This window comes from Coregonus lavaretus (assembly GCF_964263955.1).
Source record: "Coregonus lavaretus genome assembly, chromosome: 16".
Taxonomy (NCBI): domain Eukaryota; kingdom Metazoa; phylum Chordata; class Actinopteri; order Salmoniformes; family Salmonidae; genus Coregonus; species Coregonus lavaretus.
This window is the reverse complement of record NC_140003.1, coordinates 44,206,943-44,229,762: the sequence shown is the minus strand read 5'-3', so window position 1 is coordinate 44,229,762 and position 22,820 is coordinate 44,206,943. Positions and strand designations below refer to the sequence as shown.

Below are 22,820 nucleotides of genomic sequence, written 5' to 3'. Positions count from 1 at the left end.
TTACCGCCCGCGCCTGCTTCATTGAGGAGCCCCGGTAACTATGGCGATGAGAGGGCGAAAGAACGCACAGTCAGTTCAACGTCTAGTTTTGATTTAGGCCTACATTTGGTTGAGTTGTCAACTAACGTGAATTCAACGTGAAATCAACCAAACATTTCACCCTGTAATTGGATTTAAAAAATAATAATTCCCTTAAATTGATGACTTTTTGCAAATCCAATCAGTTTTCCACATTGATTCAACATAATCACATTGCATGTTTTGGTTTAAATGACATGGAAACAACGTTGATTCAAGAGGTTTTTGCCCAGTGGGACGCTATGATTCCTGCTCTTCAGTGTGTTTGTGTGTGCGACTATTGAGGTAGGCGGAGACGGACGGGAGGGGGGGAGAAAGGGAGTTTATGAGATGAGAGATAGCTGGGTAAGTGACGGAGAGAGAGAGAGAGAGAGAGATGATGTTGAAACGTTAACTTAATTTCTCCATTCAGAGACGGACGGACGGCTCTCGGGGGGGTTTCCAACTCGACAACCGACGGCACGGAGCGGTAGCCTATAGCCCGCAATCCGAATCCTCGACCTAGGCAACGGCGAGAGAGGCTAGAGGGGAGGAGAGATAGAAAGATGGGATCAGCTTCGTCCGCGTACCGAGTAATCTACCTGGACGTCGATGGCAGAATTCAGAAGGTAAACTGTCAACCGTTTATATCATGTCAGCCTGTTTCATCATCAACCTACACCCTTCCCTGTAACCTGCAACAGGTCCAATATTGCATGCGAGAAATTTGGAAGAAAGGTGCAATGATAGTTTTGCTTCCTATAGGATACCCGCAATAGCATCTATTTGTATGATACCATTAATATACAAATCGTGGTTTAAATTAATAGCCTATTGCAGTCAATTATCATAATATTAATAATAACAATGCAATGAAAGTCTTCTCACATTTTGATGCATTATATGCATATCGAAAAACAGAATTTTCAGAATCCTGTCCATTGGACACATTCACAGTCATCTCTATATTCTTAGGGCGTTTTCACATAGTTCTGAGCCATAGTTTGAATCAGAGTTTGACTGTGTTACGTAGTATTTTTGTAATTTGGTCTGGTTGGTTTCACATTGCCAAATGTCAAACGAACTAAAATTCCAAAACAAAACCAGGTGTCCATGCAAGTAATTTGTTTGTTGGACAAATAGGCCTATGCTCACGTATTTATTTGTTTTTTTTTGTAAATGTTTAGTCATTTAGCAGATGCTCTTATCAAGAGCGACTTACAGTTAGTGAGTGCATACATTATAAATACTGGCCCCCCGTGGGAATCGAACCCACAACCCTGGCGTTGCAAGCGCCATGCTCTACCAACTGAGCTACAGGAGGGCATCCTCCTTAAAGCCATTGAAATCCTCCTTAAATCCATTTATGATTATCATGAAGCATCACTGTGTGTCCCAGTCTTTCATATTACTTTCGCTTTGGTCTTCCAACAACACACGGGAGGAAATAGCGCAATAGCTGCTCTAACTGCGACGTGAATAGCCTATATTCAGTAGCATAAATCCCCAGGATAGCCCTGGTCTCCCCTAATCTGCATCGGATGCGCTCATAAATGCACTGCTACTCACAGAATGTGTCAGAGATCTCAAATGATGATGCTGAGTGCATCATGTTGTTGGAAGATACTTGTAGATGTAGAGTAACATTTTGGTAAAAGCATGATAGCCTACAGAATCAATAATTTGAGTGGGCAAAATAAATCTTATAGCTAATAGTTTTTGCGGTTGTGTAGAGGAGGGGAGTACAGGTTGAAGAATAACTCATTTGAGGATTAACATGAGAGGACCAGGTATTTACTGTGTTTAGTTTGCTGGACCATTGTACAATTCTGGAACAGTTCTGGAACAATTCTGGAACAGTTCTGGAACAATTCTGGAACAGTTCTGGAACAATTCTGGAACAGTTCTGGAACAATTCTGGAACAGTTCTGGAAATGTACTGGAACTGCCTATGTAGACTGCCACCGCCATAATTTAAGACCTTCTTCGGTAGTTTTAAAACACGCATGTAGTCTACATCTCTGCATTACAGTAGATATACCTGCCATGCTCGATTCTAGGGATCGATTGCTCAGGTTTCTTTCTAGATCAAAACATCAGCATGTAGGGGCCAAATCTTAACTTGAGATAGATCTCAAACCTTTGTGTAAATCACTGGAATGCTCGCTACATGACACCTCAAGGGACGTACACGCATCTAATATTAGGATTTGGCCCAAAGACAATTTTGATAATGTGTCACGAACTCCCTAATCTCGCCCAGACTACATCTGTTGTACTCCATGTGAATTAGCATCAACAAACACAGCTGGTATGGTGGGTCTAGATCCCATTGAGAGGTGTGTTAACACTTAGGCCTACACTCAGTGGACTGGAGGAGACTGAGGACCAGGACCATAAAGGAGCCATATAAAGACCTTTATGATGCTCTATGGCTCTTTGCATTTATTGCAATTCGTGTCAATTCTTCTATAGTTCACCCTGTACATGTTTGGTGTTTCTCTGTGAGCTTGTTCGGTCAGTTGTTATAGGATATGCTGTAACCACAATGACGGATTTGACAAATATCCAGCACCCTTCTATCCCCCACGGTCTGCAATCCATTAACCTCTTTACCGGATCTATACCCATTACCTCCCCAATCTCTTTCCAGGAGTTCAAACTCATTTCTGTGTCTTTGAAATCCCTCACAAGGTATCATAAAGATGTATTTTATTTGTGAACTTGTTCTGATAGCCTTTCGTCAAAGTTCTCCATGTTTGTTGTCAAGGAAGTGAGTTTGTGTATATACAGGATGTACTGTCCCCACCTACCGTCAACTCAACCAATCATGTCAATGCAGAGCTATACGGAGCTATGCGGAGCCCTCTGTATTGTTACAACATCGCCATACGGAGCTCGATTTGTCCTCCGCAAGCCTCAGGAGGCTACGCAATTGCGTCACACCCTCCATACGGAGCCTCCGGACCACATTTCCGGATCAAGCATAAATCGTCTTTTATCTTCCTCCTCCCCCTTACGGCTCAGTCTCAGTCAGGATCAACAGGGACTCCTCCCCCTTACGGCTCAGTCTCAATCAGGATCAACAGGGACTCCTCCCCCTTACGGCTCAGTCTCAGTCAGGATCAACAGGGACTCCTCCCCCTTACGGCTCAGTCTCAGTCAGGATCAACAGGGACTCCTCCCCCTTACGTCTCAGTCTCAGTCAGGATCAACAGGGACTCCTCCCCTTACGGCTCAGTCTCAGTCAGGATCAACAGGGACTCCTCCCCCTTACGGCTCAGTCTCAGTCAGGATCAACAGGGACTCCTCCCCCTTACGGCTCAGTCTCAATCAGGATCAACAGGGACTCCTCCCCCTTACGGCTCAGTCTCAGTCAGGATCAACAGGGACTCCTCCCCCTTACGGCTCAGTCTCAGTCAGGATCAACAGGGACTCCTCCCCCTTACGGCTCAGTCTCAGTCAGGATCAACAGGGACTCCTCCCCCTTACGGCTCAGTCTCAGTCAGGATCAACAGGGACTCCTCCCCCTCACAGCTCAGTCAGGATCAACAGGGACTCCTCCCCCATACGGCTCAGTCTCAATCAGGATCAACAGGGACTCCTCCCCCTCACAGCTCAGTCAGGATCAACAGGGACTCCTCCCCCTTACGGCTCAGTCTCAGTCAGGATCAACAGGGACTCCTCCCCCTTACGGCTCAGTCTCAGTCAGGATCAACAGGGACTCCTCCCCCTTACGGCTCAGTCTCAGTCAGGATCAACAGGGACTCCTCCCCCTTACGGCTCAGTCTCAGTCAGGATCAACAGGGACTCCTCCCCCTTACGGCTCAGTCTCAGTCAGGATCAACAGGGACTCCTCCCCCTCACAGCTCAGTCAGGATCAACAGGGACTCCTCCCCCTTACGGCTCAGTCTCAATCAGGATCAACAGGGACTCCTCCCCCTTACGGCTCAGTCTCAGTCAGGATCAACAGGGACTCCTCCCCCTCACAGCTCAGTCAGGATCAACAGGGACTCCTCCCCCTTACGGCTCAGTCTCAGTCAGGATCAACAGGGACTCCTCCCCCTTACGGCTCAGTCTCAGTCAGGATCAACAGGGACTCCTCCCCCTTACGGCTCAGTCTCAGTCAGGATCAACAGGGACTCCTCCCCCTTACGGCTCAGTCTCAATCAGGATCAACAGGGACTCCTCCCCCTTACGGCTCAGTCTCAGTCAGGATCAACAGGGACTCCTCCCCCTCACAGCTCAGTCAGGATCAACAGGGACTCCTCCCCCTTACGGCTCAGTCTCAGTCAGGATCAACAGGGACTCCTCCCCCTTACGGCTCAGTCTCTGTCAGGAACAACAGGGACTCCTCCCCCTCACAGCTCAATCTCTGTCAGGAACAATGGAGACCTATCAGCTCTCATCATCATTACAGCACAGCTCTGTATGCAGGAGCCCATTACTGACTGGTTTTCTCACCGTCTATGGCAGCCACCAGTGGGAATCAAGCCACCAGCGGTAATCAAGCCACCAGCGGTAATCAAACCACCAGCGGTGATCAAGCCACCAGCGGTGATCAAGCCACCAGCGGTAATCAAGCCACCAGCGGTGATCAAGCCACCAGCGGTAATCAAGCCACCAGCGGGAATCAAGCCAACAGTGTTAATCTCAAGACACCAGTAGTAATCAAGCAAGTGGTAATCAAGCCAGTGGTAATCAAGCCACCAGTGGTAATCAAGCCAGTGGTAATCAGCCTTACTAGTCCATCCACCAGCTACTTACTGTCTCACCTTTTCAATTCTCTTCCTCATTTCTCTTCCCATTCAGTTAGCATGTTATGACTAGGGCAGAAGGACAACAGTCTCTATAGCACTTCACCAGTCTGGAACCGGTTTCCAGATAGCGATGGAACTTAGGCTTAGTGTTTTAACGATGCATCTTTCCTACAACGGCCGAAGATGTAACATACGTTTCCCAAAACACCACGCAGAGAGAACGGTCACTAAACGTGTCGTTGAGGCAAGTATCGATACTTATAGGATAGAAAGAGAGGGAACACTGCTCTCGGATCAGCTTTATCCCTTCAAATCTTACATTTACATTAGAATTATTACACAATACTGACAATGGATCAGCTCCTAGAAAGATATCACCTATGGCTGCAAATATCGAGGTGGCTTATTCTAATGCTTACCCTATAATAATGCAGTAAATCAAGATTTGGCACATTATTGCGCACATGTTAGGCTACACGTCATGAAATATATTGAGACATATTACAGACGATAGCTTACAAGTAGCAAAATATAACTCAGTTGATTGAACATGAAATGTATTTCAAAGATTTTAATATGAAGCATATTTTTATACGTTGCTTGTTTGTATCAATTGCAAAGACATTGGCAACTTTGTATTTGTAGTCAACTTTGTTCTGAAGTTAACGGTGGTCACAGAGAGACAGATAAACCATGTGATTCTATGTTTAGCGGAGATCTTCTGTGTATAAAGTGACGCGGAAGGGCAAAAAAAGCATCTAACGACGCACTCAGCTGTTCTACGAGTGCTCTGAAGCAGGCGTTAGATTACGAGCATTTTCAAGTGCAACATTAATAACAATGGTTTTGGGAAACAGATCAGAGATTTAACGATACTTCTACGAAGGTTCCATCAATGAACTTAGCCTTAAGATGCTTTTGGGAAACAGGGCCCTGGTCTGTTCATGTAGACACTAATATCACCACTGGCCTGACCTGAAAGTTTATGATGTTTGACATTGTCATTTGGACTGGACCATTGTGGTTCTGTCTGGGTGTTCTGTGTGTTCTGTCTGGGTGTTCTGGGTGTCCTGTCTGGGTGTTCTGTGTGTTCTGTCTGGGGGTTCTGTGTATTCTGTCTGGGTGTTCTGTCTGGGTGTTCTGTGTGTTCTGTCTGGGTGTTTTGTGTGTTCTGTCTGGGTGTTCTGCGTGTTCTGTCTGGGTGTTCTGTGTATTCTGTCTGGGTGTTCTGGGTGTTCTGTCTGGGTGTTCTGTGTGTTCTGTCTGGGTGTTCTGTGCGTTCTGTCTGGGTGTTCTGTGTGTTCTGTCTGGGTGTTCTGTGTGTTCTGTCTGGGTGTTCTGTGTATTCTGTCTGGGTGTTCTGTCTGGGTGTTCTGTGTGTTCTGTCTGGGTGTTCTGTGCGTTCTGTCTGGGTGTTCTGTGTGTTCTGTCTGGGTGTTCTGTGTGTTCTGTCTGGGTGTTCTGTGTGTTCTGTCTGGGTGTTCTGTGTGTTCTGTCTCGGTGTTCTGGGTGTTCTGTCTCGGTGTTCTGGGTGTTCTGTCTGGGTGTTCTGTGTGTTCTGGCTGGGTGTTCTGTGTATTCTGTCTGGGTGTTCTGGGTGTTCTGTCTGGGTGTTCTGTGTGTTCTGTCTGGGTGTTCTGTATATTCTGTCTGGGTGTTCTGTGTGTTCTGTCTGGGTGTTCTGTGTGTTCTGTCTGGGTGTTCTGTGTGTTCTGTCTGGGTGTTCTGTGTGTTCTGTCTGGGTGTTCTGGGTGTTCTGTCTCGGTGTTCTGTATATTCTGTCTGGGTGTTCTGTGTGTTCTGGCTGGGTGTTCTGTGTGTTCTGTGTGTTCTGTCTGGGTGTTCTGTATATTCTGTCTCAGTGTTCTGTATATTATGTCTGGGTGTTCTGTATATTATGTCTGGGTGTTCTGTGTGTTCTGTCTGGGTGTTCTGTGTGTGAATGCATTTGAATACTGTACTTCCCGTGCCATTGCATAATCAGTAGTGTGGATTTATGATTATATGGCCCCCATGTTGGTTTAGGGGGCCCCCATGTTGGTTTAGGGGGCCATATCAAGATCTTGAGACTATTTGCATTTTTGACATAGCCTTGCTCTGTTCAATGTCCTCTTCCTATATATTACTCTAAATATCACAATTCATGTTGTTACGTTCAAAATAATACAAGATCCAAATTGCTGACACCATTCAAACCAATGAGGGTTTGGAACCTGCAGATAGAACCAATAGTCCCAAGCTCTCTCTCTCTCTCTCTCTCTCTCTCTCTCTCTCTCTCTCTCTCTCTCTCTCTCTCTCTCTCTCTCTCTCTCTCTCTCTCTCTCTCTCTCTCTCTCTCTCTCTCTATATAATCTCAACAAGAACAGAGTTGAGGTATTAGAGAGGAACTGGTTATTTATCAGTTATTATTGGATGACATGGAGGGTCCATAAATGTCCAGGTTTGTCAGCACTATCCACAGACCTGGTTCCTCATACAACACAGAGCTCCTATGCTTACCATACCACCATTCTGCTTTATCAGCTCTTTAGCCTTCTCTCTGGTATCAAGCCAGTGCCATCCATCATGGAGAAAAGAAGCTGGCGCAGGGTCAGACTATTACATACGCCCCTCCACATCGTCAAGCACACACAGAAACACGCACATGTATGTAAACACAGGTGATGAACACGGTTAGAGCTCCTACATGCATGCTGTCCTATCCAAGCAGGACAGGCAGGTGACAAAGACAATGTTTATGGACTTCTTTTCCAAAGGGCTGTTGTGTGTGACTGTGTATGATGCATCTGCTCAGATGTTGTCACTAGTACTGTTACTATAGGCCTTCTGCACATCTGGGCAGGGGCGGACTTAGTGATTTGGAGGCCCCAGGCAGGCCCCCCCCCCCCCCACCCTAATTCTTTAAATGGGTTTTATAGTAAAGACATTTAACTGTAAAAATGTATTACCTTTTAATGTGCCATTAACACAACCAGTCATGATGTCAAATCAAATCAAATCAAATTTTACTGGCCACATGCGCCGAATACAACAGGTGTAGACATTACAGTGAAATGCTTACTTACAGTCCTTAACCAACAATGCATTAATTTTTTTAATAAAAAAAGTAAAATAAAACAACATCAAAAAAGTGTTGAGAAAAAAACAGCAGAAGTAAAATAAAATAACAGTAGGGAGGCTATATATACAGGGGGGTACCGGTGCAGAGTCAATGTGTGGGGGCACCGGCTAGTTGAGGAAGTTGAGGTAATATGTACATGTGGGTAGAGTTAAAGTGACTATGCATAAATAATTAACAGAGTAGCAGCAGCGTAAAAAGATGGGTGGGGGGGCAGTGCAAATAGTTCGGGTAGCCATGATTATCTGTTCAGGAGTCTTATGGCTTGGGGGTAGAAGCTGTTGAGAAGTCTTTTGGACCTAGACTTGGCACAGGGACATGTTGAAAATGTCAGTGAAGACACTTGCCAGTTGGTCAGCACATGCTCGGAGTACACGTTCTGGTAATCCGTCTGGCCCTGCGGCCTTGTGAATGTTGACCTGCTTAAAAGTCTTACTCACATTGGCTACGGAGAGCGTGATCACATAGTCATCTGAAACAGCTGGTGCTCTCATGCATGCTTCAGTGTTGCTTGCCTCGAAGCGAGCATAGAAGTGGTTTAGCTCGTCTGGAAGTCTTGTGTCACTGGGCAGCTCGCGGCAGTGCTTCCCTTTGTAGTCTGTAATAGTTTTCAAGCCCTGCCACATCCGACAAGCGTCAGAGCCGGTGTGGTACAATTCAATCTTAGTCCTGTACTGACTCTTTGCCTGTTTGATGGTTTGTCGGAGGGCATAGCGGGATTTCTTATAAGCTTCCGGGTTAGAGTCCCGCTCCTTGAAAGCGGCAGCTCTACCCTTTAGCTCAGTGCGGATGTTGCCTGTAATCCATGGCTTCTGGTTGGGGTATGTAGCTTCCGGGTTAGAGTCCCGCTCCTTGAAAGCGGCAGCTCTACCCTTTAGCTCAGTGCGGATGTTGCCTGTAATCCATGGCTTCTGGTTGGGGTATGTGGGTCACTGTGGGGACGACGTCATCGATGCACTTATTGATGAAGCCAGTGACTGATGTGGTGTACTCCTCAATGCTATCTGAAGAATCCCAGAACATGTTCCAGTCTGTGCTAGCAAAACAGTCCTGTAGCTTAGCATCTGCGTCATCATGTATTCACCTGATTGTCCAAAAAATCACTTCAAAAAGTAGGTTACCTTCGCATGTTTATCCAAAATAATTACAGCATCCGAACAGTGCACTGTGCACCCGCCAACTTTCCATCAATTGACAAGTAGCTGAAACTATCACACCGGAGAAAACATCAGAGCGAGCAAAACAGCGCCCCTCTGTCTTACTATATGTAGCCCATGTATCTGATGCTGTGTGGCCAAAAAGAGTATGACATGTCATACTCTTTTTGGCCACACAGCATCAGATACATGGGCTACACGTACATGTCTTCTGCCTCGACGATGATGGCAGTGTTATCAGCAGCACCTTTCTTTTTTCTAAATAAATGCATATTGTATCCCCCTAGAGCTCTCAAACTCAACTCTGGGCCTCGAAGCCAGTTCCACTGCTTTTTTCCCATTGTTCCCCTCTAATCATGGACTGATTTAGACCTGGGACACCAGGTTGTGCAATTAATCATCAGGTAGAACAGAAAACCAGCAGGCTCCGGACCTAGTAGGGTAAGACTTGAATACCCCTTAAAGTCTAAGGGCCCGGGGCTGGGTTTCTACTAATCTAACATATGGAATTGTTTTAAGATGGTCATACCAAGGATCATTTAGCTACTTGATTTTGAATTTTTGGATCCCTGTAGGTATATTATTTGTTTTATGAAATAAAATACAGTACCGGTCAAAAGTTTGGACACAACTACTCATTCAAGGGTTTTTCTTTATTTGTACTATTTTCTACATTGTAGAATAATAGTGAAGACATCAAAACTATGAAATAGCACATATGATATCATGTATTAATAGTGAAGACATCAATTAACTGGTGTGCCTTGTTAAAAGTTCATTTGTGGAATTGATTTCCTTCTTAATGCGTTTGAGCCAATCAGTTGTGTTGTGACAGCCCTATTTGGTAAAAGACCAAGTCCATATTATGGCAAGAACAGCTCAAATAAGCGAAGAGAAATGACAGTCCATCATTACTTTAAGACATGAAGGTCAGCCAATACGGAACATTTCAAGAACTTTGAAAGTTTCTTCAAGTGCAGTCGCAAAAACCATCAAGTGCTATGATGAAACTGGCTCTCATGAGGACTGCCACAGGAAAGGAAGACCCAGAGTTACCTCTGCTGCAGAGGATAAGTTCATTAGAGTTAACTGCACCTCGGATTGCATCCCAAATAAATGCTTCACCGAGTTCAAGTAACAGACACATCTCAACATCAACTGTTCAGAGGAGACTGCGTGAATTAGGCCTTCATGGTCGAATTGCTGCAAAGAAACCACTACTAAAGGACACCAATAAGAAGAAGAGACTCGCTTGGGCCAAGAACTACGAGCAATGGACATTAGACCAGTGGAAATCTGTCCTTTGGTCTGATAAGTCCAAATTTGAGATTTTTGATTCCAACCGCCGTGTCTTTGTGAGACACAGAGTAGGTGAACGGATGATTGTCGCATGTGTGGTTCCAACCGTGAAGCATGGAGGAGGAGGTGTGATGGTGTGGGGGTGCTTTGCTGGTGACACTGTCTGTGATTTATTTAGAATTCAAGGCACACTTAACCAGCATGGCTATCACAGCATTATGTGCGATACGCCATCCCATCTGGTTTGCACTTAGTGGGACTATCATTTGTTTTTCAACAGGACAATGACCCAACACACCTCCAGGCTGTGTAAGGGCTATTTTACCAAGAAGGAGAGTGATGGAGTGCTGCATCAGATGACCTGGCCTCCACAATCACCCGACCTCAACCCAGTTGAGATGGTTTGGGATGAGTCGGACGGCAGAGTGAAGGAAAAGCAGCCAACAAGTGTTCAGCATATGTGGGAGCTCCTTCAAGACTGTTGGAAAAGCATTACAGGTGAAGCTGGTTGAGAGAATGCCAAGAGTGTGCAAAGCTGTCGTCAAGGCAAAGTGTGGCTATTTGAAGAATCTAAAATCAAAAATATATTTTGATATGTTTAACACTTTTTTGGTTACTAGATAATTCCATTTGTGTTATTTCATAGTTTGATGTCTTCACTATTATTCTACAATGTAGAAAATAGTTTTAAAAAATAAAGAAAAACCCTTGAATGAGTAGGTGTGTCCAAACTTTTGACTGGTACTGTATATTTGATGAAACATTGAATTTGGCCTTACGTCTATTAGCCCATAGAAACTCATTGAATAACAAATTCATATATGGAAAAACAGATAGTCAAAAATGTAATCAAAAGTATGTTTTGAAGTGTTTGTCCTATACAGTGAGGGAAAAAAGTATTTGATCCCCTGCTGATTTTGTACGTTTGCCCACTGACAAAGAAATGATCAGTCTATCATTTTAATAATAGGTTTATTTGAACAGTGAGAGACAGAATAACAACAAAAAAATCCAGAAAAACACGTCAAAAATCTTATAAATTGATTTGCATTTTAATTAGGGAAATAAGTATTTGACCCCTCTGCAAAATATGACTTACTACTTGGTGGCAAAACCCTTGTTGACAATCACAGAGGTCAGACGTTTCTTGTAGTTGGCCACCAGGTTTGCACACATCTCAGGAGGGATTTTGTTCCACTCCTCTTTGCAGATCTTCTCCAAGTCATTAAGGTTTCAAGCCTGACGTTTGGCAACTCGAACCTTCAGCTCCCTTCACAGATCTTATATGGGATTAAGGTCTGGAGACTGGCTAGGCCACTCCAGGACCTTAATGTGCTTCTTCTTGAGCCACTCCTTTGTTGCCTTGGCCGTGTGTTTTGGGTCATTGTCATGCTGGAATACCCATCCACGACCCATTTTCAATGCCCTGGCTGAGGGAAGGAGGTTCTCACCCAAGATTTGACGGTACATGGCCCCGTCCGTCGTCCCTTTGATGCGGTGAAGTTGTCCTGTCCCCTTAGCAGAAAAACACCTCCAAAGCATAATGTTTCCACCTCCATGTTTGACGGTGGGGATGGTGTTCTTGGGGTCATAGGCAGAATTCCTCCTCCTACAAACACGGCGAGTTGAGTTGATGCCAAAGAGCTCCATTTTGGTCTCATCTGACCACAACACTTTCACGGCGTAGCGTGTTACCAATTGTTTTCTTGGTGACTATGGTCCCAGCTGCCTTGAGATCATTGACAAGATCCTCCCGTGTAGTTCTGGGCTGATTCCTCACCGTTCTCATGATCATTGCAACTCCACGATGTGAGATCTTGCATGGAGCCCCAGGCCGAGTGAGATTGACAGTTATTTTGTGTTTCTTCCATTTGCGAATAATCGCACCAATTGTTGTCACCTTCTCACCAAGCTGTTTGGCGATGGTCTTGTAGCCCATTCCAGCCTTGTGTAGGTCTACAATCTTGTCCCTGACATCCTTGGAGAGCTCTTTGGTCTTGGCCATGGTGGAGAGTTTGGAATCTGATTGATTGATTGCTTCTGTGGACAGGTGTCTTTTATACAGGTAACAAACTGAGATTAGGAGCACTCCCTTTAAGAGTGTGCTCCTAATCTCAGCTCCTTACCTATATAAAAGACACCTGGGAGCCAGAAATCTTTGTGATTGAGAGGGGGTCAATTACTTATTTCCCTCATTAAAATGCAAATCAATTTATAACATTTTTGATATGCGTTTTTCTGGATTTTTTTGTTGTTATTCTGTCTCTCACTGTTCAAATAAACCTACCATTAAAATTATAGACTGATCATGTCTTTGTCAGGGGGCAAACGTACAAAATCAGCAGGGGATCAAATACTTTTTTCCCTCACTGTATCTGAGAGATATAAGAAAGCTCAGGAAAAATAAATACATAAAAAATTACAGTGAAATTACCCATACACGTTTACATGTGGAAATGCCGGGGAAAACGGAGAACACCATATTGTTGGTGAGTATCTCATCTTTCCATAGAGGGGTCATATTAGTGTGTAGCCCAAACCGTGAGAATACCAATTTTCGGGATGTCTCCTGGTCTGACAAACACCACTGTAGCTTTGGCACCTTCCACCGACATGGTGGATTGAGACAGAACCCTTAAACAGACAGATTTTGATTGTTTTTTATTATTATTTATTTATTATACAAATAATAAAAATATGCCCAGCTCACGATGCGCCTTGATGATGTGAGGCCTGAAGCAATTGCCTCTTCTGCCTAATGGAAAATCCGGCAGTGTCTCAGGGAGGAGATGGACCAGGATGATTTATATTTGTCATATCTCTTTGTTTAATTGAAATAGAGTGAAATTGAATAAAAATGTCACACCAGTGAAAATATAGCAGAAATTAGGTACGTTTCCATTTTCCCACGAGATGTGTTTCCGTCAAACTGATTTATTGCGTATTAAAGTCTGTGCGCAATGACGTTGTGCGCATAAAAAAATAACTTTTGCGGTTAAATTCCCGTGTACTGAATGAAAAATACAAGTTCAATATGTTTACATCGCATTTTCAACTCTAACTGATGGTTTTGTCACAAAAACTGTTGTGTTATATAGCAAATGTAGCCCACTCTGGTCTTGACACTCAACAGCTGGCAGATACAGTGCGGGTAGGCTAGTCTACATGATGAGATCATTATGGATAAGAGCGACATTATTTTTATTTGTCAAATGGAAGCCGAGCATCGATCATCATGTCACAAGAATAAGACCCTGGCAACAGCTCTGGTGGACATTCCTGCAGTCAGCATGCCAATTGCACGCTCCCTCAAAACTTGAGATCTGTGGCATTGTGTTGTGTGACAAAACTGCACATTTTAGAGTGGCCTTTTATTGTCCCCAGCACAAGGTGCACCTGTGTAATGATCATGCTGTTTAATCAGGTTCTTGATATGCCACATCTACCAGGTGGATGGATTATCTTGGCAAAGGATACATGTTCACTAACAGGGATGTAAATACATTTGTGCACAACATTTGAGAGAAATAAGCTTTTTGTGCATATGGAACATTTCTGAGATATTTTAATTCAGCTCATGAAACATGGGACCAACACTTTACATGTTGCGTTTATATTTCTGTTCAGTATATTTCATGGTGGATTATCTGTTTGTGAACATAAATGGCCTGAACCAAACACATTACTGTCTTCCACACCTGTGACAGCCTGCCAATGCCAGGTTTCTGGAGTGCTCTCTGTCTCTCATATCTCCCCCTCCTCTCTCCCTCTTTCCTCTCTCCCTCTTTCCGCTCTCCCCTCCTCTCTCTCCCCCTCCTCTCTCCCTCTTTCTTCTCCATATCTCTCCATTTCTCTCCCTCTTACACTTGTTGTACTGGGCCCGGTTTTCCAAAAGCATCTGAAGGCTAAGTTTCATCGTTAGAACCTTCATAGGAGCATCATTAAATCTCAGAGCTGTTCTCAAAAACCATCGTTATTAAAGGGCAACTCCACCACTTTTCAACCTCATTTTCATGATCTCCAGCACAATACCAGTGTCTACATATGTGAAAACGGCGCATTTCTATGTTTTGTAGAAAAGATTGGCCTTCCTGGCTATAAGACCGGGGCTCACATTCATTTCCTCAATTCTTCGCACTTCAGCTCACCTGAAGGAAGAACATGTCACGCAATTTACAAACTTTTCAAGCACACAAAGACTATGAGATTCGGCTCCGACTTAGGTGTCTGTTAGTGGGGAGAGAGTAGTCGTCCCCCTAGATGTTTTGGGTCTTGGTATCGGTTTTTGTGTTTGCTAAAAGCTAACTACTTTCTGCTCTGCTTGTGTAGCCAGTGCTTCCTTGCTTGAGTAAAGATGGCCAGTGGTAAGAGTAAGTTCAAAAAGACTAACCAGCTGAATTTGAACCTCCGACCGTGCCCTATGGCATGGGGTTTCACAATGAAAATTAAAGATACTCACGAGCGCTATCCTGTTTGCCTGGGGTGGAAACACGCTCAGGAGGCTTTGCCTCGGACCAGTTCATGTGACCATTGTCTCCGTCTGGGATCCACTTCCATTGGGCGTCGGGCTGACTTTGTGAGAAAGATTGGGGCTGCTGGCGAAGGCTCTTCCGGTAAAGCGACCTCGGGAATGGGGTTGTTAAGGCCAGGAGAGAGCAGCAGCGGTGGTCGGAGTTGATAGGGGTGTCATCCCAGCCGAGTGAGGCTCATTCCGGTTTCTCCGGCAGTGTTCAGAGTCCGGAGAAAATATACTATCCCTGGTTGGCTCTGGAGGGTTTTCAGAGTGTGAATCGGATGACATCAGAGCCCCAGCTTTGGATTCGGCAGGGGTAGAGTGAACCATTGGTGGTTAATGCGCCTTTGATGGAGCTGTGTCGTAGGGCGGCAGATCACCTGGGGGTGATCTTCTCCCACGCAACGGAGTTCCTCCAGGTTTGGGGGAAGGTATTTACCTCGGCTCGGCAGTTCCCGAGGCATGAAGGAAAGAGTCCAGGCCAGAGGCAGGTTGCCCCGGGTCAGGGGGTGGCTTTGAAGTTGTTTTTTGACCGTCTCGGTGCATCAAGTCTGACACCAACAGGCTCCTGAACGGCTTCTATCCCCCAAGCCATAAGACTGATAAATAGCTAACTAAATAGCTAACTAAATGGCTACACGGACTATCTGAGTTGACCTTTGTATTTTATTCTTATTTTTCCACTGTCTCTATGCTCACAGGGCTCCCTAAACACTGTGTACATTAATACTCCAACACACATACAAACACCCCACTCCATCATTTGCTCACACACACATAATATGCACATGCATTTATACTGACTCTACACACACCCACTCACATACAATCATCATATATATGCTGCTGCTACTCTGTTTATCATATATCAGGATGCCTAGTTACCTTACCCCTATACATATCTACCTCTATCGATCCAGGATCCTTGCACATTGTAAATATGGTACAGGAACTAACCCTGTATATAGTGTGCTTACTTACTTTCTCATGTTCTTCTTATTTTTATATCTCGTGTGTTTTTGTTCTACCTTGTTATTTTTAGTATTACATTGTTATTGATCACTGCATTGTTGGGGTTAGAGCTTGCAAGAAAGGCATTTCACTGTACTTGTGCACGTGACATTAAAACTTCTGGGCAGCGGTGGACACCTTGACACAGATGCCGTGCTGAGTCGAAGAAGAGCGGGTTGAAAGCAGATTCTTCAGCGGCACGGGGGAAGAAGCAGACTTCGCGACCCTAGCATGGAGGCTGAGGGAGGGGGCGTGTTCTCGGGGCCCTCCTCCCCCAAGCATTTACTGTGGCAACAGTTACTGTGGCAACAGTGCTCCCAAGTGGCTCGGTCAACGGGGGCAAGTTACTGGTTGCCGAAGTCCCCGAACTCGGTGAGGGCCTGGTATCAGAATGGCCTTACCACGAAAGCACATGGTTTCTACCCAGGATTCCTCAGTGTTCAGGGGTATCAGGAGTGCGGTATCGACCAGCTGTGGGCATAATGAACACAGTTCCTTCCTCACATTCAGACACACGGTTGTCAAGATGGTGGATATGAAAACAAGCATGACAAAAAACAACTAATTCTCCCGGTCCTCAGGGTGGCGCTCTAACCCCTTCAGGAAGTAATGTAGGGAGACTGGCAGCGTGCTCCTTCCAGTGGCGGGCATGCGCAGTTTTACCATGGGGTGATGAGGACGATGACGAGGGGGTACGGTCTGCAGTTCGCTGGCTATCCTCCTCCTTTTCGTGGCGTCATGGTCACGTCAATTGACCCCGAGGTCCCAGCGCCTGTCTTGAGAGAGGACATTTCCTCTCTCCTTCAAACGCAGGCTGTTCAGATGGTCCCTGTGTCAGGCTGTTCAGATGGTCCCTGTGTCAGGCTGTTCAGATGGTCCCTGTGTCAGGCTGTTCAGATGGTCCCTGTGTCAGGCTGTTCAGATGGTCCCTGTGTCAGAAGTACAGAGCGGTTGGTACAGCTGGTACTTCTTAGTTCCCAAGAGCGATGGAACGTTGCTTCCCATCCTGGACTTGCGTGTTTTAAACAAGCACCTCAAACTTCGCCAGGTATTGCAGTCGGTGCGTCCCAGCGATTTGTTCACGTCCATAGATCTAAAGGATGCGTATTTGAATGTGTCTATGCATCCTCCCAACAGAACGTTTCTGAGGTTTTATTTTGAGGGTGTGGCCCACGAGTTTCTAGCTCTCCCGATCGCCCGCACCTTTTCTATGGTGGTGGAGGAGGCTTTGGCACCGGTGCGGATCGTAGCGGATAGTGATAGCGGAGTCGAGGGAACATGTGGAGCTCCACACTGCCACGCTGGTTTCCCATATTCAGTCTCTGGGGTTCATAGGGAATCACAAGAAAAGTTGTTTGACTTCGGCTCAGCGCATTCAGTTTCTGGGTCTCGTTCTGGACTCGGTTCTGAATCATGCGTTTTTTTTGTCCCAAAAGAGGAGGGTCATATTCCGGCTCTGTCTGGCACGGTTTCAGTGGGGCACTCTGTGCCTTTTTCTTGTGCCTGTGGTTATTATGTCTGATGGTCTCTATGATAGCTGTGGTACCTCTGGGGCTTCTGTTGATGCATCTGTTTCAGCTCTGGGTGACCGCTATGCGTTGCTCAAGGTATCCTAAGCGCGTTGGAGGGACCAGCAACGCATCCTTACTGGGGTGGGGAGTGATGTGTGTGGGCAACTCGGAAGGAGGGATTTGGTCAACAGTGCAAAGGGCGCTGCATATCAATTACCTAGAGCTACTGACTGTTTTGCTAGCGCTGAGGGACGCAGGGAGGGACACGGTCTCTCTTTCTGCTAAATCTGGCCCGTTATCTGCTCGTATGGAGCAGTGCACATTTCCTGTCGCTCAGGGCGACATATCTTCCCGGATCTCTCAACTTGAGTGTGGATCTACTCTCCAGGTGGGGGTCCTATCTCTATGGAGTGGACACTGCACCCCCTCGGTGGTTGCCCAGATATATGGGATCGTTTCGGCAGGGCCGACGTAGATTCTTACACATCGCGAGAAAACGTGCATTGTCATCTGTTCTTCTCAATGAGGGATATGGGCGCTCTGTTAGGAACGGAGGCTTTGGCGTGTCAGTGGCCTCAGACCCTGCTCTATGCGTTTCCTCCGTTGTATCTGATTCACGCCTCCGTGGAGAGGGTCCGTCAGGAGGGTCTGTTGTTGATTCTGGTTGCTCCCCATTGGCCCAGACAACCTAGGTTCCCAGAGATCATCCACCTGTTGGACGGGGTTCCGTGGAGGGGTTCCATGTCATCGGGATCTATTGTCTCAGACGCAGTGGAGTTTGGCACCCACGACCACAGATATGGGATCTGTGGGGTTGGGCCCCTGAAAGGGTTGAATTAGATGGCTAGGGGTATACCTTCGAACTTGATTAAGACTACACAGTCGGCGCGTGCGCCCTCTATGAGAGGGTTGTAAACATATAAATGACGTGCGTTTGAGGGTTGGTGTCAGGTTTAAAAAAGTTTCTCCTTTTCAGAGCTCTTTGGTGGACATTTTGATATTCTTGCAAGCGCTTTTTGAGCAGGACCTTTCTTTTTCCACATTCATATGTCAGCCATCTCGGCGTGTCATGTAGGGATTGACGGCTCTACCCTGGGGTCTCATCCTCAGGTGGTGTGGTTCCCGAAAGGCGTGCGTTGGCTCAGACCAGTGTCTAAGCCTATGGCACCGACCTGGGACCTAGACGCTCCGTTTGAACCATTGGAGTCTGTGGACCTGAAGGTCCTTTCCTACAAGACTGCCCTGCTCATGGCCTTGGCATAAGCCAAGCACGTTGGGGATTTCCACACGCTATCAGTACACCCTTCCTGTTTAGAGTTTGTGCCTGGCGACTCCAAAGTGATGTGACGTCCTAATGCAGCTTTTGCTCCTAAGGTTACGCCTGTGTCTTACAGGTCCCTGGCTTTCGAGCTGTTCGCTTTCTCACCTCCTCTGTTTGCTTCCAATGAACAATGGAGGTTGAATGGCCTGTGTCCGATGCACGCTTTACGCACATATATGGATAGGACCAAGGTTATCCGCATTTGTGACCAGCTTTTTGTCTGTTTCCCTAATCCAGCTTGGGGTAGGGCACTTTCTATAAGCAGTGTCTTTCTCATTGGATTGTGGAGGCTATCTCCCTGGCATATGACAGCAAAGGACAAGGGTTGCGCATTTATCCGGGTTACCACAGTTCCCTGTGGGTTTGATCCTCGGGCTGCCGTGGTTCATTGACTCTGGTCGACGCTATGCAGCGCACGTGTGCCGACTGGTGTTCTGTTGTTTTGGACTTGCGGTTCAAGTTCTGACATTTCAGTACTCACAAGGTAAGTATTGTTCTTGGAACCGTGGGGTCTATGGACTTGGGCTTCAGAGGCAGCGTGTCAGTGTGCATATCCAAGTTGCAGCAGGTTCTGGTGTCCTATATGGGTCTCTGACAGTTCAGGTCTCGTGAGGCTCTGACAGTTCAGGCTTCTCAGTTAAGTATTAGTGTAAAAGGTGGCTTCTGTAACCCCTTTTTGGAGCCGGTGGAACCTGTGTGTTCTTGAGCTGCCATGGGCTTCTTTGTTTGATACCCTCTGAGCCGGCTTGGGGCGTGATTGTATCTCCCCATTGTATTTTATACCGAGTGACCGACTGAAAGGGAATGTACAGTTATGAATATAACTACTGTTCCCTGAAGGATGGAACGAGGTATAACATATTTTGGCCCCTCACCATCAGGGGATTTGGGCTCACTGAAGAGCAGCACTGAATTTAGGAAATGAATGCAAGCACCGCTATTATAGCCAGGAAGGCAGGGATTTTGAGGGCGGGCTCGTCATCCATTGGCGAGTTGGGCGGGATTTCAGTTTCTTCAGGTGAATATGATTGGTTGTTGACTCCCCATAGTATGTTATACCTCATTCCCTCCTTCAGGGAACAGTAGTTATATTCACAACTGTACGTTTTGAAAATCACTGTTATTTTCTTATTTTAATCCTACCCTGTGACGTCACAGATAAGCATTTTTGGATCTGCCAATATAGACACCAGGCAGAGTCCTTCAAATCAAATCAAACCAATTTTATTTGTCACATGCACCGAATACAACAGGTGTAGACCTTACCGTGAAATGCTTACTTACAAGCCCTTAACCAACAATGCCGTTTTAAGAAAATAGAGTTAAGAATTATTTACTAAATAAAATAAATAAATAACACAATAAAATAACAATAATGAGGCTGTGTACAGGGAGTACTGGTACCGATGGCGGGTTTTGTCCATTTCCTCTCACTCTGTACTCTGAGGATGGTTGAATGGGTTCTAGAAAAGGCTGACTAAATACACTGGTTTGCTGTACCACCTTGATCATTAGGAACGTATTCCACATCTAGGATCAGCATCAGCATCTCCAACATCTCTGCATATACATGTATTTACATAATACTGTATATGTCAGCATTTTCAATATATTATAGAAATGCTGTATATCCACACTGTCAGAAGGGAACCGATGTGGATGTGGTGGAGGAGTCAGGCGCAGGACACAGAGGTAAAGTCCAACAGTCTTTAATAAAACAAAGTAGACTGTCCAAAATTAACACGACCTCGAAAAACAAGAGGCGAGGGAGAATTACGCAAACACGCGTAAACACTAAACATGAAACAAACAGAATGCGAACACGCAGCTCCGATCAACATGACAGTGAGAAACAACACACAATAATACTAACACAAAACAAGGAACTTATAGGGCACGCAATCAACACACAACTGGCCACAGGTGATAAAGACAGACAAAAGCAATCGACTGCAGAAACATAGAGCGGTGGCAGCTAGTACTCCGGGGACGGCGCTCGCCGAAGCCTGCCCGAACCAGGAGGAGGAGCAGTCTCGGCCGAAACCGTGACAGTACCCCCCCCTTGACGCGCGGCTCCAGCCGTGCGCCGACCCCGGCCTCGGGGACGGCCAGGAGGACGCGGACCCGGGCGCGTGGGATGCCCATGGTGAAACTCAGTCAGGAGGGATGGATCGAGTATGTCCCTCCTGGGTACCCAGCACCGTTCCTCCGGACCGTACCCCTCCCACTCCACGAGATACTGGAGACCACTCCTCCGGCGCCTCGAGTCCAAGATGGTCCGGACCCGGTACGCCGGGGCCACCTCGATGTCCAAAGGGGGCGGAGGGGTCTCTCCTATCCTATCCTCTTGGAGTGGGCCAGCTACCACCGGCCTGAGAAGAGACACATGGAACGAGGGGTTAATATTTTTGTACTCTATAGGCAGTTGTAATCTGTAACACACCTCGTTCAATCTTCTCAGGACTTTGAAGGGCCCCACAAACCGCCGACCCAGCTTCCGGCAGGGCAGGCGGAGGGGCAGGTTTCGAGTCGAGAGCCAGACTCGATCTCCCGGTGCGTACACCGGTCCCTCACTGCGGTGGCGGTCGGCGCTCGCCTTTTGTTGACGGATGGCACGCTGCAGATGGACATGGGCAGCGTCCCACGTCTCCTCCGAGCGCCGAATCCACTCGTCCACCGCAGGAGCCTCGATCTGGCTCTCGTGCCATGGTGCCAGGACCGGTTGATAGCCTAAAACACACTGGAAAGGTGTTAAATTGGTGGAGGGGTGGCGGAGAGAGTTCTGGGCCATCTCTGCCCAGGGGATGAACCTGGACCACTCCTCCGGCCGGTCCCGGCAATAGGACCTCAAAAACCTACCCACATCCTGGTTGACACGTTCCACCTGCCCATTGCTCTCTGGGTGGTACCCCGAGGTAAGGCTTACCGAGACCCCCAACCGTTCCATGAACGCCCCCCAAACTCTGGAGGTGAACTGGGGACCTCGGTCAGACACTATATCCTCGGGGACCCCATAGTGCCGGAACACATGGGTAAATAGGGCCTCAGCGGTTTGTAGGGCAGTAGGGAGACCCGGCATGGGAAGGAGACGACAGGCCTTAGAAAACCGATCCACAACGACCAAAATGGTGGTATTCCCCTGGGAGGGGGGGAGATCGGTTACGAAATCCACCGAGAGGTGGGACCATGGTCGTTGTGGAACGGGCAGGGGGTGTAGCTTACCCCTGGGCAAATGTCTAGGCGCCTTACACTGGGCACACACCGAGCAGGAGGAGACATAAACCCTCACATCCCTGGCTAACGTTGGCCACCAGTATTTCATGCTAAGGCAGTGCACGGTCCGGCCAATACCTGGATGTCCAGAGGAGGGTGATGTATGAGCCCAATAAATCAGTCTATCACGAATCTCGAGCGGAACGTACGTCCGCCCCACAGGACACTCGGGGGGAGTAGGGTCGGTACGCAGTGCCCGCTCGATTTCCGCATCGACCTCCCATACCACCGGAGCCACCAAACAAGACTCCGGCAATATGGAAGTAGGCTCGTTGGACCTCTCCTCTGTGTCATACCGCCGGGACAGGGAGTCTGCCTTACCATTCTGGGACCCAGGGATGTATGTGATCTTAAAAACAAACCGGGTTAGGAACATGTTCCACCTAGCCTGACGAGGGTTCAATCTCCTAGCTGCCCGGATGTACTCCAGGTTACGGTGATCAGTCAGAATGAGGAAAGGGTGTTGAGCCCCCTCAAGCCAATGCCTCCACACCTTTAGGGCCTGGACTACGGCTAACAGCTCCCTGTCCCCAACATCATAATTACGCTCCGCCGAGCTGAGCTTCTTAGAGTAGAACGCACAGGGGCGGAGTTTAGGTGGCGTGCCGGACCGTTGTGACAGAACTGCCCCAATACCGGTCTCGGAAGCGTCCACCTCTACTTGGAAGGGTAAAGAGGGATCCGGATGCGCCAGCACAGGGGCCGAGGTGAACAGGTTCTTTAGTTTGACAAATGCCCTGTCCGCCTCAGCCGACCACTGCAAACGAACCGGACCCCCCTTTAGCAGGGACGTAATGGGC

General features: G+C 47.0%; 1 protein-coding gene across 6 annotated transcripts in view; it reads left to right on the top strand.

The window, feature by feature from the left end:
* Window positions 1–388: 388 nt before the first annotated feature.
* The window catches only part of LOC311144125 (high affinity cGMP-specific 3',5'-cyclic phosphodiesterase 9A-like), a 51,328-nt gene continuing 28,896 nt past the window's right edge, over window positions 389–22,820 (top strand). For 3 of the 6 annotated variants that reach the window (XM_084180109.1, XM_084180108.1, XM_084180105.1), the window contains exon 1: window positions 579–686. In XM_084180109.1, coding sequence (XP_084036235.1) covers window positions 670–686 — 17 coding nt within the window. In that variant the 5' untranslated portion in view covers window positions 579–669. Of the gene's footprint in view, window positions 687–22,820 lie in introns of all 6 variants that reach the window. The other 3 variants (XM_084180104.1, XM_084180106.1, XM_084180107.1) reach the window with 3 other exon arrangements.